The sequence below is a fragment of the Ahaetulla prasina genome, chromosome 3 (genome assembly GCF_028640845.1).
Source record: "Ahaetulla prasina isolate Xishuangbanna chromosome 3, ASM2864084v1, whole genome shotgun sequence".
Classification (NCBI taxonomy): Eukaryota; Metazoa; Chordata; class Lepidosauria; order Squamata; family Colubridae; genus Ahaetulla; species Ahaetulla prasina.
The window spans coordinates 178,599,290-178,617,518 of record NC_080541.1 but is presented as its reverse complement, the minus strand read 5'-3'; the positions used below and the strand labels follow the sequence as shown (position 1 = coordinate 178,617,518).

Here is an 18,229-nt window from a genome sequence, read left to right as displayed (position 1 = left end):
GTAAAAAAATGCTTTTAAGGGGTTCTGACGATCCCAGCTGAGTTGTCTGATTGTCGGAACATTTTAAAAGCATTTCTTTACAACTTTTTGGCTGAAGGGGGCAGGGATTTTTGCTACCGGTTCTCCAAACCACCTGCCACCATCACTACCGGATTGGGTGATCTGGTTCGAACTGGGAGCATTTCACCCCTGGTGGGGACTAACCTATCAGTAGAAACAACAGGACGAAAGCTGCTTCCTGGATAATAATTTATTGGGAATTATCATTTAAAGCAAGTTAGAGCTATGATGACAAAAGGCCTCTGGCACCAGGATTTGCCAGCCCAGGAAGAGCACGTGGTCCTAGCTTGGAAGGAGGTGTAGACATGCCCCCTTCATTGTTGGGATGTTCAGAACTAGAAAAAGGCAAGGGGAGAGAATGATGTTCTTCAGTGGCTACAGGGGCAGTGTCATTAGCAGAAGCTGGAGCTTCTTCTTGTACTTTGGTCTGTTCATCAACTGTAGTAGAAGTGGGAACTTCTTCTTGTACTTTGGTCTGTCCATCAACTTTAGCAGAGGAACGGCGTTTCTGCCAGCGACGGCGAAAGCAATAGCAACAGCTGCAAGAGATGGACAGAGAAGCACTTAACTAGTAACACGTGAACCCAAGATATCCACACCATTGTTTTCCCAAAATAACATTCTCTTTCCTATGAGTTGTGTTTTTCAATTCTCTAGGAACCCACCGTATATAACCTTTTACAAAGCATAGTGAGAAATATCATATACTGAAAAGAAGCATTGTAATTGCTAACTTAAAAGAAAGTTTTAGGTAATTATACCTAAATTACTTAATTAGATAATTATAACTACCGTAGATCATAATTCTTCTTTAGACTGATTAATTTAAACTGATTACTCATAAATCAGTCTGGCCCTATGAAATTTTACAAGAATGAAATAAGATAGGAAATGAGAATAGTCAGAACTTACATCACAATGAGACAGAGGCAACCCAGTGGAGGCACAGCAAAGGCTATCATCACTACAGAAAATCGACGTGAAGGAGGGACTACATGAAGACAGATTAAGGAATCCTCAGCATCCAAAGTCAAGCCTCCTATATAGCTATAGCACCTATCCCAATTAAGTATTATATATGGAAGGAAAACAGGAAACTAGGGTACATAAATATTGGGACCAAGCACTACAGTAAATCTACATGTGTTCTTCTATGTTCACCTGCTGTTTTTCATTTCCATTTACTACTATATAAACCTTCCCAAACCTAGTGTTCTTCCCATGTGTTAAGATTACACTGTCAGGCCTGGAAACCATATTAGACTTTAGGGTTCCAGACGCTGCCACATTTTTCCCCTGAGGGGAGGAAGGGGGGCTGAGGGGTATGGTAACATTCTTCAAGCGGTCAAGGTCGGATGGTGTTCACATCTGCAGGAAGAGTGGCAAGAAGATATTCGAATGAACTGGGAGAACGTGGGACCATGTGACCATCAAAGGGGTCAGGGGGGTGGGACTCTTGGGGTTTGTATAACTGGGGAAAAGAATCCGGAAATTCAGTTTTGGAATTTCACTCATCGTGTGCCAGTTTCCTCATGCTAGTAAAGAACTCTGGAAAACAATGGCTTCTGAGTTTTTTTTTATGCAGAAGAGGTTTTTCTGGAACCTTGACATACACATGTATTAAGATTCGGAACTAGGACAGTAAACTAGACAGTAAAATAGTAAACTATTTATTTACAAAAAAAAATAGAGTCTTGGAAACTATTTTTCAGACACCTCCATAACCATACTCAGAGACTTATGGAATATCTCACTACTTCCTTCAATTTATGTCACTGAAAGAAAAACACTGGGAGACCAAACACGGCCCAATATTAACTGCATTTATGCTTTTAGCATGGAGTCCTTAACATGTATAAGTAATGTTAGTAGGGCTATGGGTTTGCTTATGATTATGATTGAAACAAGAGGAAAAAAAATGATTCCTTTTCCTGCTGAAGTCCTGAAAATTCCTTCTGAAAGTAGTATTTATATTTTTAAAAATAATAAAAAACTGACTGCCAATAATTGCTGCCAAAAATGGGACTCTAAGGAAATATTCAGTCTAATCCATACCTCTCATATTCATGCAGTCTGCAGATGTTCTGGCACCAGGGTGAGAGGTAAGCCAGTTGTTGTCACATGAAATACAAAGGACTGTCCCATAGTGCAAGCTATAGCTCCCAATTGGACAGAGAACACAGCTGTCACTGGTAGCCACACTGTATGTTCCAGGAGGGCACAAAGCTGCTCAGAAAATTAGTAGATAAAGGGAAAAAAGAAAGGGTAAAGTGAAAAAAGCAAATGTCATTTTTCTATTAATCTAATTTGTGGGAAGCAGAGTAGATGAATTTCAATGTTAACCACATAAGGGCGATCCCTACAAAAAGTATCTTTTTAAAAAATCTGAGCTCTTCTAAATATTTTTTTTAAAAAGTCTTGATTTGGAGGAATCATAAGCGGTACAGGCTGATAAATAGGTAAGACCCTACATTTGGACAGAATCTGCATAGGTTCCAAGATACACCTGACAGAGCTGCATAAAACATATGAAAAAGACAAGACAAATGGATAGGAACAGAATGGGTAAAAGTCTTCCCACAGCAGAGAGAAACAGAAGTTTATAGACCAAAGACAGTGTCTGAAGACAGATGAGGCAGTAGCTTTTGGATCACCTGCTTAACTCACTACAGCAGTCGGGACAGCGTGACTGTAGCTCCTGTGTCTGTCCATAACCATCTTGACACTTTGCATCTTCTAAGAAATTGAAAAAGGTGTTGACAAAAGTAACATGCGAACCATTTGATGTTTCCAGAGAAAAGTTTTTATTCTTCTCCATATATTCAGTCACGGCTTCCTTGGTCTGTAGAGCAATGGGTCAAGAAAAGAAAACTTTTGGATCCACAAAGTGAAACAGACAACCACTTTTCCTTTGAGTGTGTGTGTACGATTGTGAGTAGTTGAAAAAAGAAGTAAAAAAAGTAAATGAACAGAAAATTTAGGTCAGAAATTGCTGGAAATGTCATGTATATTACATAAAAGTGAGTAGGCAAAACTTAGTTAATTGTATACTAAATGTATTTCATTTCATTTCATTTCATTTATTAGATTTTTATACCGCCCTTCTCCCGAAGGACTCAGGGCGGTTCACAGCCAAATAAAACAATAAAAAGTGCACAATAAAACAATAGTTAAAAAACTTATTAAATGTCAAATTAAAATCCATTTAAAACCATAAAACCCCATAAAATTTAAATCCAAATATTAAAAACTACTAAAAATTTCTATGCCAGTCCTGCGCGAATAAATAGGTATGTTTTCAACTCGCGGCGGAAGGTCCAAAGGTCAGGCAATTGACGGAGTCCTGGGGGAAGTTCATTCCAGAGGGTGGGAGCCCCACAGAGAAGGCCCTTCCCCTGGGGGCCGCCAGCCGACATTGCTTGGCGGACGGCACCCTGAGGAGTCCCTCTCTGTGAGAGCGCATGGGTCGGTGGGAGGCAATCAATAGCAGTAGGTGGTCCCGTAAGTAACCCGGCTCTAAGCCATGGAGCACTTTAAAGATAGTAACCAACACCTTGAAGTGCACCCGAAAGACCACAGGTAGCCTGCGCAGGAGTGGCCAGTGCAGCCTGCGCAGGAATGGTGTTACATGGGAGCCACAAGCGACTCCCTCTATCACCCACGCAGCTGCATTCTGAATCAACTGGAGCCTCCGGGTGCTCTTCAAGGGGAGCCCCATGTAGAGAGCATTGCAGTAATCCAAGCGAGAGGTAACAAGAGCATGAGTGACTGTGCATAGGGCATCCCGGTCAAGGAAGGGGCGCAACTGGCGAATCAGGCGGACCTGATAAAAAGCTCTCCTGGAGACGGTCGTCAAGTGATCTTCAAAAGACAACAGTATTATGGATAAAAGCATGAATCAACTTCTTCAACAGACTTGCTGTTTGATATTCTTGTTTCCCACCTCACAGTAAATAGCCCCACCATCATAGATCAATTAAGTATCAACTATTAGCTTGAGGATGCAAAATGCATATTCACAGATTCTGATTAGGTGTAAGTGTAGTGACAAGAGCAGAATAAAAAAGCTATGCATCCCATTGACCTTTGCCAGATGTGGTTGATCCAAGTACATGAAACCTCTTGTTGCATTTTGAAAGATAAGCTTCCTAGCAGGCATTTGGTGAAAATGTAACTAGCTCCAAATCCAGCAAGTCATTTCCTAGTGGGACAGATTACAAACCTCCTGTAGATTTTTCTGGACTGCTGTGTGGTAACATTCTAATGCCATCGAATCAATCTGAGGGTAGCAGGATTTATCCCAGTCCTTTCCAAATGGAGTTACTGGAAAACAAAAATACATTACTGTTCCTGTGATCAGCTCTAACCAATAGACTCTCTTTTTTACCACCACACACAGAATCCAAACAGTCTGAAATACTGCAAAATAATAATACACAAAACATTTTCAGCACAATCTTTTTTGGACAGTGTTCTAGGCTCTCTGGAGAAGCGGTGCATTGTAAAATCAACTGACAGTATACTACTTGCTTTCCCCTGGTTTGCATGCATGAAGATTATAGTGGCTAAACTTTAGACCAGGGGTCCCCAACCTTGGCAACTTTAAGCCTGGTGGACTTCAACTCCCAGAATTCAAAGCTGGCTGGGGTATTCTGGGAGTTGAAGTCCTCCAAGTCCTCCTGGGAGTTGAAGTTGCCAAGGTTGGAGATCCCTGTTTTAGACAGTTGTCTACTTCATAATATATTTATATAATAGTCCTTGCCCCTCAAACACTATTTCCACTATTCTAAGAAAACAACTCTTTACCCAAAATTTATTATGAGCAATAGACAGTGATTTCAGGGAAAATTTACCTCTGAAAATTTGAAAGCCAAACTTAAGGTAGAAAAATCTTCTTTTCTGCATGAATCTTTCCTATGCTAAACTTCACTTACTCCGCAAAGTACAACTGAAATATATCTTCCTGATTTCCTCAGGGAGCCTCCAAACCAGGGATGAAATGCTCCCGGTTCGGACCGGATCACCCGATCCGGTAGCGATGGTGGTGGGTGGTTTGGAGAACCGGTAGCAAAAATCCCTGCCCCACCCCGCCCCCGCCCAGCTGAGCTGCACAATCATCAGTTGTTGTTTTTTTACTTTTGAAAGCATTTTTTCTTCGGCCGAAAAAATGCTTTTAAAAGTTAAAAAAAAAGTTGGTCACGCCCACCCAGTCACATTACCCCCCCACCAAGCCACGCCCACAGAACCAGTAGTAACAAATTTTACATCTCACCACTTCTCCAAACCATATCCCTTTTTGCTCTGACCTTTTAGCTCTACTTGGAGGTTGAACTCATCCAAAGGCTTCTCCACAGTAGGAAAGCAAGTGGTGCTCCCAGAAAGGAGCTCACAATGTAGGTGAGACACCAACTGACTCAACTGTGTGTGTAAACTCCTCACAAACTCACGCGCCAATGACTTATCACATGAATTGCTCTGAAAAATCAGGAGGACCTGTAATTCTCCACGTATGTGATACCCTGAAAAAAGGAACAAAATTATATTTAAATTCCACTACAAGGATAGTGAATGCACCACATCATAGCAATCAGGAAGAAAAGACCAGACTCTAAATTCTGGAAACAGTAATGAATTCTTAGAAAATTGTAAAGGTATGTTGGCATTCGGCTAGAGGATCCAGTCACGGGAAAACTGTTTTCTTCATACTTATTTCTGAAAAACATTTTCTTCCACAATGTCTCCATATAATCAAATAAATCCAATCAAATGTTTTTCTCTTATCAAGCATCCATAGCGTTGGTTTCCTGTTGTTTAGCTATCCTTCATAACAGCAGGGATATACTCACCCACCACCATATGAGAGAAAGTCATAGTATGGAGCTGGTCTCCCTCTGTGAAAGAGATGGAACAGGTATAACGTCCACTCTCCTCAGCACGAAATTCATGCAAAATCAGGGAGGCACCAGAATGGAGAGTTAGATTTTCTGGAAAGTAGACAATAAAGTTGTATCATTCGAGAATGGCAATTTCATCTTAGTCAATCAATGAAAGCACCTACAATGAACTAGAAATTTTATTTATTCATTTATTAATAAAATTTATATGGCTGCCCAAACCACAAAGAGTGACTCCTGACAGCTTACAATATTAAAATTTCACAGTGTAAGAACCCATAACCCACTCCCCAACTATTTAACAGTCCTTTTGGAAATGAATCTTCTCTGATACGAGCTCTCTCTCTTTGCCCAGTTCATAAAACCTTGAAACCTAATTTCTCCTGATTTTATGACTATCCCACATAACATCAGTACCTTACTTTTTCATATCATCCCTTCACTAAAAATTTACCTTCTGAACTTCGAATTTAAAAATTTAAAATTAAATATAAATATATCATTAACGATATGGCAACGACTAGCATGTATGTGCGAGGGGAACCTTTACCTTTACCTATCATTAATCATATAATTAAATTATATGCTTAAAATATTAGGTTTTCTCATGACTTACTCCAATTATTATTTTCCAGAGTCAAGGGTCTTAAAGATAAAAATTATGTTTCTCAATTAAATAGAAAAAAAATAGTTATGTCAATACATTGTTACACTTAATAATGTCATTCAAAACAGCTGTTCCAATATTTTCTGCATTATAAAATAGATACTAGGAAAAAAATTAGCCTAATCTATTGAATTGCCTAGACAAATATAGAGAAATTATTATTAAAATTAGAATTTAAGGGCCGGAATAGCTCAGGCTGTTAAGAAGCCTGTTATTAGAACACAGTAGCCTGCAATTACTGCAGGTTCAAGTCCGGCCCAAGGTTGACTCAGCCTTCCATCCTTTATAAGGTAGGTAAAATGAGGACCCAGATTGTTGGGGGGGCAATAAGTTGACTTTGTAAAAAATATACAAATAGAATGAGACTATTGCCTTATACACTGTAAGCCGCCCTGAGTCTTTGGAGAAGGGCGGGATATAAATGTAAAAAAAAAAAAAAATCTGATCAGCTTGGCTTTTTACCTGGAAAGTTGAAAAGCATATTTGCAGATTTGTCTTAGGGCTCAAATTGTATGTTTGTAGTTGGATAAGAGTCAAATAATTAGGACTATCTGAACTGCAAAAAACTGGAGGACCACTAAATGACAGCAGAATTTTCTGCATCTCTTTGTGCCATCTAGTTTCTGTATAATGTTTTTGTAGCCCAGTTATAGAGGACTTAGTTAAATCTACTTGCCTCACTGTCTCAAACCTCCTTACTTTAGACCAATGTTGGTCTGCAATCAGTAGCATCTGGGAGGGCAGCCCATTAGTAAGCCATTAATGTAATTACAGCACTACCATCAGCACTTCTTAAGATTTGGATCCAGGAGACAGAAATTGGCTTGACAATTAAATTTCTTTCTCTAGACTGTAATTTCCATCTCTGTGTGTGCACATTCAGACACACATAACTATTAGCAAATCAAACATTATACATTCGTCCTTTGCCTAAGGAAGAAGTAAACTATGTGCGCTCCAGGTGCTTAGTTATATATTTATACAGGCAATACATTAACAACACACTGAAAGGAATATCATGAAGAATAAAATACAATACAATAAGAAATGAATTCAGAGATATTTGCAGTTGTACATTTGTAATCTTTTGGAGAGATACAACATTTTAAACATCTACATTCAATATTTATGCTCAGAAAATGAGACATATAAATGAAGATTATCTGTTGGTAATTATTTTATTAATATAACTAAACATTTGAAATTGTAAAAATAGCAAATTTTAAATAATTCTTTCTTGGGTTTACTTTTTCAGCCAATGTTATATTCCACACTTTTAAAATGTACTGATGCAAAAAAAAAAAAAGCATATGTGAGACCAAGTTATACAATACAAGCAAACAGCCTAGTACCTGATCCACCTACTAGCAGAATAAGAGACAGACAGAAACCATCACTCCCATCCAAAAAGAATAGCCCCTGATGCATTATATTACAAGAATAATATTTGAACTTCGAATGCACCATAAATAGGGTTCTCATTTAATATACAGCAAAGGCAGGAATTCTTTCATAACTATAACAGTAAATCTACTTATCTGAATTCATCTTTTTTTTTTTAACATGTAACATTTATTTGGGCTAAGGGCCTCTTTTGGGTTAGAATAATTTCCTGAGGATGGCAGTCCACAGATTCAATCAATAGCAATCTATAATCCATTTAGATATAAATTAAACCTGATTACAATTAATATGACTACTTCCATAAATTAAGTTTTCCCTTGAATTTATTCCCTTGAATGCCTGTTTATTTGTTTCTTGTAGAAACCTGATAGTGAACTCATATCTTTTGCTACAGTAAATTGGCAATAAATTATATTTCACATTTTACAAAAAATAAAATTAGAAAAAATACTAAAGGTTGTTGTGCAATATTTCCATCTCCTCAAAACCTTTTGTCCAGATTCAGTAACTGAATATTATTCAGAAATAATATTATGTTGGAAACCAACTACAAATTTAAAGGCCAATTTAATAATATAATTTTAATGGTATGTGATGCCCACCTGTAATTTGTACTTATAGTCAATTCTTAATAACTTGTTAAATTAGGATAGGAAAGAATTCTATGTTCTAATTTAATTTAGCAAGTTCAAATCTTTTAACAGTCTTAAAAAACAACCCTCCAATTAGTTTGAAGTCCAAAAGTCCTAACTAGCATGACCAACCATCGGATATCTTAAGAGTTACAGACCAAAGCATCTGAAGGACACCAACTTATCTACTGCTGCTCTAAGGTCTAGCTCAGGGGTTTGCAACCTTGGCTCTTTTAAGACTTGTGGACTTCAACTCCCAGAGTTCCACAGCCAGCAAAGTCCACAAGTCTTAAAAGAGCCAAGTTTACAGACCCCTGAGCTAGACATATGCAAGACACTGTCAGATCCACCATCTTCAGCTTGGTGCCTTGCCAGTGTTCTGCCATCAATCGGGGAAGGGATGGGGAACAAATGGGCAATAAAGCTGTATATCTTAATGATAGGAAACTGGGAGACTGAAGTTGAGGAAGAATAGAGTGTTTTGGAATCCAGTTTGTGATGGCATGCTGGCATCTTCAAGACAGTTTACCCTGAGAATGGAATTTCACCAGCCCAAACAACCTCAGTGTTCCCCAAAACATCTCGGTGATGCCAGATTGGCTACACAAAGCTGGACATTGGGTTAAGGGGAACTTGGGGTTAGTCCTGTATTGGTGCACAGGAACTTTAGATTCCGCTTGACTCTACTGTAATCAGCATCTCTTAGTAAAAGTGCTTTTTCACTTCAAGCAAATGTAGTTGAGTTTTACTTCCCTAGGAGATCAGACTGGGCAGGTCTGACAGGCACTTGGAATTTATTCCTACTATAAACTATTTATAAAGTATTTGATTTCAGCTCTCCAAAAATCTGAGGCAGAGTATCTAAAGAAACATTGAAAGCCAGAACATATTCATATATACTTCCACTAGAAAAAATGCTATTTCCTGCATCATATATACATATGTCTGTTCTCTATAAAGAAATATTCAGCCCTGAGCAACAAAGTCGAACCTCCATTTTCCAGGTTCCAGTTGTAGGTAGGATTCATACCAATCACAACATCTGTTTTCTCAGGCTTGCATGGTACAGTGAATTCCTTGACACCAATGTGGACAAAAATGAGTTCTGAAAGAAATGAAAGGGAGGTAGGGTTCTAAGTAAGTAGGATGACAAGGTTCTTCAGCTGTATTAATGCATAGTTCTAAATAATACCTATATTTATGATTAGATCAGTTGGATAGAACATGATGCCATGACTAGAGATTTAAGACTTTAACATCCAGGAATTACACATGTGGAAAAGTTAAATATCCCCATCTATTGTTAGAAATCTCAGTCTTCCTGGAAAAGTGTAATTCAACTTTATTAATTTTTTTACCTGTCTCTTTCTCTTCAATAGGTGCTTGCCCTGAAAAAGTTTCATTATCAGACTTGTACAAATCAAGAAAGAGTGCACGGCCTGAAAAACAAGGTAAAACCTCAGCAAGTTGCTATGACTGGAAATTATTTTATATTCAAAGTACTTTTCTTTCAATGTTTACAAAACTGCCTTTTCCAGTATAAAGGTGCACTGCAACTCCAGAAAGCTAGCTTACACCTACCAACAAAGAGTAAGGTAAAATTAAATCAGAATATAATATCAGACCTTTGGATCACAACCTGATTTTATAAAGATTTCTCACTCCCAGTTTAATAACAATCAATATCATTTATTCATTACAGTTGGCCTTGTTCTAATACAGTGAGTCTCAAATTAGGATTCACAGCTAGTTGAACTCATCAGTTTCCTCATAATCAGTGAAGATCAGGTGGCCAAATCACAATAAGTGCACTTACTGTACTGCTTCCACCACTGCCTTCCTGCATTCACCTTCAATCCATTGCCTGGCAAAGTTACATCAGTGACCAAAAAGTGGCTCACTGAAACTAATAGCAATACGTACGTACGTAGCAATGTGAGTATTAAGAAAACTGAGAGTAATGAACAGATCTGAAATATAGTTACTGAGTTCTCAGGTGTTGTCAAGTATTACTGTGATCTCATATAACCAATCTTTTATTCCCCCCCCCCACAATGTAAATGAGATTTCTTTGTATTATGAATCTATCCATCCCAAGTTATTAATATTCAAAGATCACCTTATAAGAATGTTCTTGAATAGGAAGCTTGTGCTTATAATTTTCACTATTAGAGCATAGGGAATCTAAGTAACTCAACAAATAATATTTAGTTTGGGCAATATTTTTGTACACAATTTAACTGTCTTTTAAAACAGAAGGGATGGTAATATAACTATAATCATTATTTGCCAAGAAATATGAACTTCCATGCTCTTAAAATTGAAAAGGTAGAGATGGTTATTTGTATAACTGGGTAGCTCTCAAATTTCTAAATGTTTACTGAATGGACTACAAATATATTGTCCTTATAGAAAGTCTGTATATTATGTCTTAAAGCGCTTGCTCAAAATATGACTCATGAGTGAATATTTATTTTAATAAACAATCAGCATTCTCCTATTAACTGTGAGACCTCCTGTTTACTCTTCTCACCTCCCACCTCTCTCCTTCCATTTGCCCTTGCCTTCACTTGATGTGTTTTAAGCGTCTGAATAAAATGAATCGTGCACATCTGTGATTTAGGGTTTCACCCAAACTTAAATTTTTCATGAAATAACACAGACAGCCATTTTGCCTGGGAGCCAAGATGAGTGTTGGTCTATTTCATCTGATAATGGCCAAGTCAAATCATTTTTTGAATGTTCCCAACAAACAGAACTAAATTACTGATAAACGTTGCTCATCAGTATGAAGGCGCCATCATGGGGAAAGCTGTACCTTCAATCTTTTGCCTAGGGCTACAGCCTCTTTACGACACAACAGCCTTATCTATCAAAGGCTTGTCTTATTCAAGGCGTTCTACATCCCCTGGAATCCCAGCCTCCAAGCGATAGGAACCAGAATAACAGAGTTGGAAGGGTCATATAATATAATATAATTATACATAATAGAGTTGGAAGGGACCTTATAGGTCATCTAGTCCAACCCCACCCACCCACGCCTAAACAAGAGACCCTGCACCATTTCTGATAGATGGCAGTCCAGTCTCTTCTTGAAAGCTTCCCGTGGTGAAGCTCCCACCCTTCTAGGACAGGCCACCTCACTGCAGTCCATCTCCATACCAGGTCTCTCCCAAAGAAAGACGATTATGACACACAAAGCAACTCCAACCCCTCGACCTGACATGGACATGCGGCCAGACTCGAGGATAATTTGCTCCGCGCCGGAGGGCGTTCCCACCGTATCGCCATGGTAACGAGCGGGAGACGAGGCATTCTACGCATCCTCCTTAGTTACCCCTCAAAGCCTTCTGTGACTCCCCGACCGCTTACCGGCCCCGCCCCTCCTTTGGAAGCGTCGCCTACGTCACCAGCCCCCTCTCCTCCTCCTCGTCGCCGGTGATTGCGTAACTCTGTCTACGTCATCAGAACGCGAGCCTTGGAAATCGCACCTTGGCGAACCTTGTTGCTGATTTGTGTACGAAATGCGGTCTTGAGCCGCGCGCCCTGCGAAACTTTGTGGAAGGGAGGGAGCGGCGAAATTTATTGCGCGGGAACGCGAAGACGGTTTTTTTTTGCTTTTTCTTAGTTTGGGACCTGGGCGTTTCTGTGTGGAGAGTTATGAAGCCCCCGTCGAGGCTGCGATCGGCGCCCGCTCGCTTCTGCCTGGACCCCGCAATCCGGATTTGGACGGATCGAGAAAAGCGACGTCTTCTCCAGGCTTTGAGAGCTCAAGCCCAGACCCCGGGCCCGCTGCGGCCGGAACAGCTGAAGAAATACTTGCCTTCCAGAAATGAAGATGAGGTGGGTTTGATAGGCGCCGTCTGTGGGTTGGGATAACTTAAAAGGCTCCGATGGGATCCTCCTAAAACGAAAGGCAGGAATATCTGAAGAATTTGTGGGAACAGAGAAACTGCTAGCCTCTTTAGACTGTGATAAGATCACTCGAAGTACACAGGATATACATATAAAGGTCAAAGTTCCCCTCGCACCAGAGGTGGGTTCCAGCGGGTTCTGACCAATTCCGATGAACCCGTAGCAGAAATTTTGAGTAGTTCGGAGAATTGGTAGTAAAAATTCTGACTGGCCCCGCCCCCATCTATTCTCTGCCTCCTGAGTCCCAGCTGATCAGGAGGAAATGGAGATTTTGCAGTAACCTTTCCCTGCCACGCCCACCAAGCCACATCCAGAGACCAGTAGTAAAAAAACTTGAAATCCACCACTGCCTCACACATACATGCTAGTTGTTCCCGACTCTAGGGGGCAGTGCTCATCTCTGTTTCAAAGCCGAAGAGCCAGTGCTGTCCAAAGACATCTCCGTAGTCATGTGACTGGCATGACTAAAAGCCAAAGGTGCATGGAGTGCTGTTACCTTCCCGCCAAAGGTGGTCCCTATTTTTCTACTTGCATTTTTTACATGCTTTCGAACTGCTAGGTTGGCAGAAGCTGGGACAAGTAATGGGAGCTCACCCCGTTACGCGGCACTAGGGATTTAAACCGCTTAGCCACTGAGCCACTTCCTATTGTGTGTATTTTTGTTACATTTCCATCCAGCCTTTCTATCAAAGAGCTCAAATAGCATACATGGGGTCTCCCTGTATTTTAATCCTCAAAATTACAATTCTGAGATATGACTTTGGACTAATTATTTCTCAGGTCCAAAATATCCATGAACTGGGTTCCATGAGACAAAAAAACATACTCAAATACAGCTTTCTATTAGTAAAGTTTTGTCTCTTAATAAGGTGTTCCGGTTTGTTTAACTAGCAGGTTACATAGCCTAAAACAGTTTGAAAATCTCTGGATCAGATTCCCCTGAGTGTTAGACTTATATATGACTTCATAATGCTTTACAGCCCTCTCTAACCAGTTTACAGAGTCAGCATATTGCCCCCTACAATTTGGGTCCTCATTTTACTGACATTTTACTGGAAGGATGGAAGGCTGAGTCAACCATGAGCCAGTCAAGATCTAACTCCTGGCAGTGGGCAAAGTTTGCCTGCAATACTGCATTCTAAACACTATGCTGTCACAGCTCTTAGGATTCACTTTATACTTAGTATTTGTAGCTAAAGAATTTTCATTATTGGGTGACTCTAGTTCTCCATTTTTGAAAATGTAAAGTTAAAATTGTCTGTACAATCAGCAAAACTAGCAGTTGGGGGCTTTCATGAAGTGGGCTGGATATAAATATTCCTATGACTGACAAAGCTCAAAGTTACAGAAAACAAAATAATTCTTCTTCGATTGTAATGTTTCTCTTTTGCACCAGGAATAAACTGCAGTTTTTTTCTGAAAATAATCATTTTCAGTGCTGTTTAAAGAGTAGAATGTGCCGCCTTCTAAACATTCATGTGTGATATTTTGCAGATCATAGCATTTGTAGACCTGCTGAAAGAACGTGTGGCAAGGGAAGCAGTCAAGGCACGGTATCAATATCGCCAGTGCAAAGAGAAGGATGCCCCAGTTCCAGCACCTATAGAGGTCTGCAATTATTAAAAGTATGGTTTCAGAAATAAGACAAGTAGGCTAAAAGATACTCATTTATTGTATCATATTGTCTATTCCAGGTATGGATTCGTTTAGCTAAGAAGTTAACAGGTTGCCTTGAGGATGCAGTAACAGCTGCTTTTTCCCAGGTAACAGTGATATCCCCTCCGTGACGTGATCTTGTTAAGATAAATATTTCTATGAATATAATAATTTCAGAAAATTTTAACTTTGGATATGCAAATATTGCCTTGAAACAAGCATGTCTACCATTGCTAACTACAGCTATTCAATCCTTTGATTTTCATCTTTCCAAGCAAAGATGCAGTAGTCGAAAATATACTCTACAGAGAATTTCTGTTTTCTGGCACTTGAGTTATTGGATATTTTTTCTTCTGATTATCTTAATTAGGTTTTAACAATTGCATCTGCAGAGCCACTTTCTTTGCTTCACTCTGTGCCACAAAAGCCTGTAGAAATAAATGCTGCTCAATGCGTGACCCCAGCTGTTCCTAGCAAGAATATGAAATCCAGTACAGAATCTGAGGAAGCAGATATAGAACAGTTGACTCCTGCAGAAAATGGTGAATTAAATGTGGACTTTGAAAAGATATACAAGTATCTTTCAGTGATCTCACGGGGATCTAAAGCACCGGAGCTACCACCTGGTGGTAAGTCAGGATTTAGACCAAAATGAAAAGATAGGATGAACTATTCCTGCATCTATTTATTTTGTTTGTGGCAATAATTGTTTTATTTACTCTATCTTTAAATCTTAGTTGCTCTTATATCTAGTTTTTAATATTGTGTTGTTCTTTATAAATTAATTTTTTGTAAACTGCTCCGGGTTCTTATTGAAGGGAAGACTCTTAAAAGCTGCAAGGAATGAAAAAGCCCTAGAACTGGAAAGAACATATTGAACATCTCCAAGGTTTTCAGTATATTTGAAACTTTATTTACCAATAAAGGAGAATATTTGTAGCTCAGGGTTGAAATCAGGGATCCTTGGTGCTCTCTGAGCTTGGTAGTTTTTATCTAGATGTTTCATTACCCCAACTAGGTAACATCATTGGTGCTTGCCCTGTCAGTGTTAATGTAAGTGGACTTGGAGGTTCTGCTGTTTCTGGTAGCATTTGGTTAGACTGTTTACTGATATCTTGTTCTGCAGTTCTTAATTAAAGCAGTAGAACCTCCAAGGCAACATCCATTAACATTGACAAGGGAAATATTAACACTGGTGATGTCACCTAATTTTGGTAATGAAATATCTGCAGAAAAACTACCAAGCTGAGAACACCAAGGATCCCCAAAAGCTTATTCCAAGTGTGACTGGTGAGAGATACTATATATTTTTAATTGCAATATTGACGTGTGAAACCTATAAAACGAGCAATATTTACAGTGAAGGAAATAAGAATATGGCAGTGGGATAAGCATGTGAGATTTTGGTTGTGTTGTTGATGTGCATTACACATATATACAAATTTACAAACTCAGCTAGTAATTTTACTTTACAGTTTCAAAATTTTCACTGTAAGAATCAATAGAAATTCAAAGCAGTTCCCTAGTTTCCCAGTTGCAGAGATACAAAAAAAAGTCCATAAAGGCTCCACCTGCAATGCATTCTACAGAAAAATTATCCATTATAAACTATAGTAAACAAAAGAGCAGTGATGAAACATAGTCTGTACTGCAATGTTTTAAAATATTTTCCCTCCAATATTCTAGAACCAGCTCTGTGGACCACCTACTTTTGCACTTTTAGGATGACAAATGAAGGAAAGGCTTGTTTAAAGTTCCAATTATTCCTCATGAGCTCAAAATAAAACATGTGCTTGTTTACTAGCAATGTTTTTAAAACAATGGTTGAGATTTTCAAATGCAAATTTCTCCATGTGAAACTAAAAATGAGAAGTGAAGTAAGAGAATTTTCTACATATATAAGTAGGGAAATTATAGCTGTTACTGTAATGATGTTTTCATTTACCTTTTCATAAAAAAAAATGTTAGAAATTACCATAAATCTCAAGATTTAGAGATAATTAAAATTCAAATAAGTTGATGCAGGAAAGAGTGAACAATGACAATTATTTTGCTAGACCATTTGGGGAGGTATAGGAGAAAAAACTTGTGAAAATGTCAATTAGAAAATAAAATACAAGTATGAATTAGCTCCCAGTCACTACTTACATTTTGCTTCCTTTATTGCTTTCTGCAGAGTCAGCTGTTCTACTGGATCTGCTTTTGTCATTACCGGAAGAACTGAGTCATCTGGACTATAAGAAACTTAAGGGGCATATGTACAAATGCTATATTGATTTAAGTGGACACTATAAGAATGAAAAAAGTACAAGGAAAGCAAAGATCAACACGCTTGTAAACAATAATGAAGAACTTCCTGAAACATTTTATAACGTGCCATCAGCCGGAAATAGCTTTTCACAAGAGCAAGAAGATACTAGTTCTAATGCTTCTTCTACAAGTGGCACAGCATCAACATCTTCCACGGATTGGAAGACACTGGGTATTTGCCCACTGAATTCATTTTGGTTTCCTTTGGATATTTTAGCAGAAAAAAAAGAGATTTTGGATTAAAGACTCTATTTTATTACATGTCATGAATGTTGTGTCTTGGTATGTGTTAACAGTGGAAAAACAACTGTCATATTTTGGCCAAGCATGGTCCCGTAATTTGGTTCAGTATTTAACACTGGACTTATGAATATGTCTACTTTGTATTTTTAAATTAATGATATATGTGACTGTTTAGAATTTTTCCTCCAAAAATCCTGAAGTTTACTGGTTATTCCTGGGAAATCAGTCTCATCTTGGAAAGTTTGTGCTTACATAATTAATGTTCTGATTATGCATCTTTGTTGTCAGGATATGGATTATTCCAGATGTATCAAATGCAATCAGTGTTATTAAAGTGTTTCTGCGGTACAATAGAGCTGAAATGTTTTTTTAGTGCTATGAAAAAGATTGTATGCTCCTTTATGTATAATTGGCCAAGTTTCTTTAATTCAAGATCACTAATCAAACTTCTATGAGGCAAAGCTCCTGTTAAATTTCTGGTTTCTGATTTCATGCAATCACTTCATAAAAATAAAATAATTCCAAATTGAGTGAAAACTTCAAAATCTCATTTAATCTGATGTCTGCAGTATGGTCAACCTGCAGTAGCTTGATTGGTCTGCAGATCATAGACAGGGAATAATTAACGTAAGGGTAGCTTTGTAATACTTTCAATACAATATAAAAACAATATTTTTATTTATATACTTGTATCCTGCCTTACAAATAACTTTTTTACAAATAACTCAAGGCACCAAACATACCTAATATTCCTTCCTCCTATTTTCTTCAGAATAACCCTGTACAGTAGGTTTTGCTGAGAGAGAATGATTAAAAGTCACCCAGCTGGCTTTCATGGCTCAGGTAGGACTAGAATTCACAATCTCCCATTTTCTAGCCTGGTGCCTTAACCGCTAGACCGTAGCATTAAATTATTTTCTTAAATAGTGGCCAATAAAGCTCCCCTGATTTGTGATCTTATTCAGGGGGAGTCCGCGAACCTTATGGGCATTACAGAGACGTGGTTGGGTCCAGAGGGGGGGGGTTCCCCTTGTTGAGCTGTGCCCTCCGGGTTTCCGAGCATTTCATCAACTGAGGGCCCAAGGTAGGGGTGGTGGGGTGGCGGTTGTCATTAAGGAAGATCTAGAGCCGAGGGAGGCCACTGTTCCTCAGATTGCCGGCTGTGAATCCCTCTGTGAGGTGGGGCCATAGGAATCAGTTGGGCTTGTTGCTGCGTGACCACAGCCCTGTCCGAGCTGTTGGAGGTACTTGCCGATGTGGCGGTTGAGACCCCCAGACTTATAGTCATGGGGGATTTCAACTTGCCATCAGCTGGCTTGTCATCGACTGCAGCTCGGGAGTTCCAGGCTTCCATGACGGCCTTGGACCTGATTCGAGTAAATGATGGCCCTACGCACATGGGAGGAGGCACGCTGGATCTAATTTATATCTCTGGACAGTGGTTAAAT

At 38.9% G+C, this 18,229-nt stretch overlaps 2 protein-coding genes across 4 annotated transcripts; one reads left to right on the top strand and one right to left on the bottom strand.

Moving 5' to 3' along the window:
• Window positions 1–251: 251 nt before the first annotated feature.
• LOC131196065 (zona pellucida-binding protein 2-like) lies at window positions 252–12,038 on the bottom strand. 3 transcript variants are annotated; one of them, XM_058178491.1, is made up of 10 exons: window positions 11,938–12,038; window positions 10,016–10,096; window positions 9,649–9,762; window positions 5,907–6,044; window positions 5,367–5,579; window positions 4,283–4,383; window positions 2,728–2,902; window positions 2,116–2,286; window positions 973–1,051; window positions 252–599 (listed from the first exon to the last, which is right to left on the bottom strand). In XM_058178491.1, the coding sequence occupies exons 3-10, from the start codon at window positions 9,683–9,685 to the stop codon at window positions 284–286; spliced, it is 1,230 nt and encodes a 409-aa protein (XP_058034474.1). In that variant the 5' UTR covers window positions 9,686–9,762; window positions 10,016–10,096; window positions 11,938–12,038; the 3' UTR covers window positions 252–283. The 3 variants fall into 3 exon arrangements, with proteins under 3 accessions (XP_058034474.1, XP_058034473.1, XP_058034475.1); XM_058178490.1 differs by having other exon boundaries at window positions 11,820–12,013; XM_058178492.1 differs by lacking the exon at window positions 11,938–12,038 and adding an exon at window positions 10,474–10,672.
• A 78-nt stretch (window positions 12,039–12,116) lies between these two features.
• SNAPC2 (small nuclear RNA activating complex polypeptide 2) lies at window positions 12,117–17,134 on the top strand. The gene is made up of 5 exons (XM_058178139.1): window positions 12,117–12,500; window positions 14,067–14,180; window positions 14,267–14,335; window positions 14,599–14,857; window positions 16,405–17,134. The coding sequence occupies exons 1-5, from the start codon at window positions 12,318–12,320 to the stop codon at window positions 16,779–16,781; spliced, it is 1,002 nt and encodes a 333-aa protein (XP_058034122.1). The 5' UTR covers window positions 12,117–12,317; the 3' UTR covers window positions 16,782–17,134.
• The last annotated feature ends 1,095 nt before the right edge of the window (window positions 17,135–18,229 follow it).

Excerpts from the sequence above, each read along its gene's own strand:
- LOC131196065 (XM_058178490.1), bottom strand. The coding sequence starts at position 11,889 with ATGTCCATGTCAGGTCGAGGGGTTGGAGTTGCTTTGTGTGTCATAATC. Across the intron at positions 9,763-10,015 it reads TATTGAAGAGAAAGAGACAG|AACTCATTTTTGTCCACATT; the intron begins GTAAAAAAATTA and ends CATTTCTTTCAG. Across the intron at positions 6,045-9,648 it reads CTGGAACCTGGAAAATGGAG|AAAATCTAACTCTCCATTCT; the intron begins GTTCGACTTTGT and ends TCTACTTTCCAG.
- SNAPC2 (XM_058178139.1), top strand. The coding sequence starts at position 12,318 with ATGAAGCCCCCGTCGAGGCTGCGATCGGCGCCCGCTCGCTTCTGCCTG. Across the intron at positions 12,501-14,066 it reads CTTCCAGAAATGAAGATGAG|ATCATAGCATTTGTAGACCT; the intron begins GTGGGTTTGATA and ends GATATTTTGCAG. Across the intron at positions 14,336-14,598 it reads TAACAGCTGCTTTTTCCCAG|GTTTTAACAATTGCATCTGC; the intron begins GTAACAGTGATA and ends TATCTTAATTAG.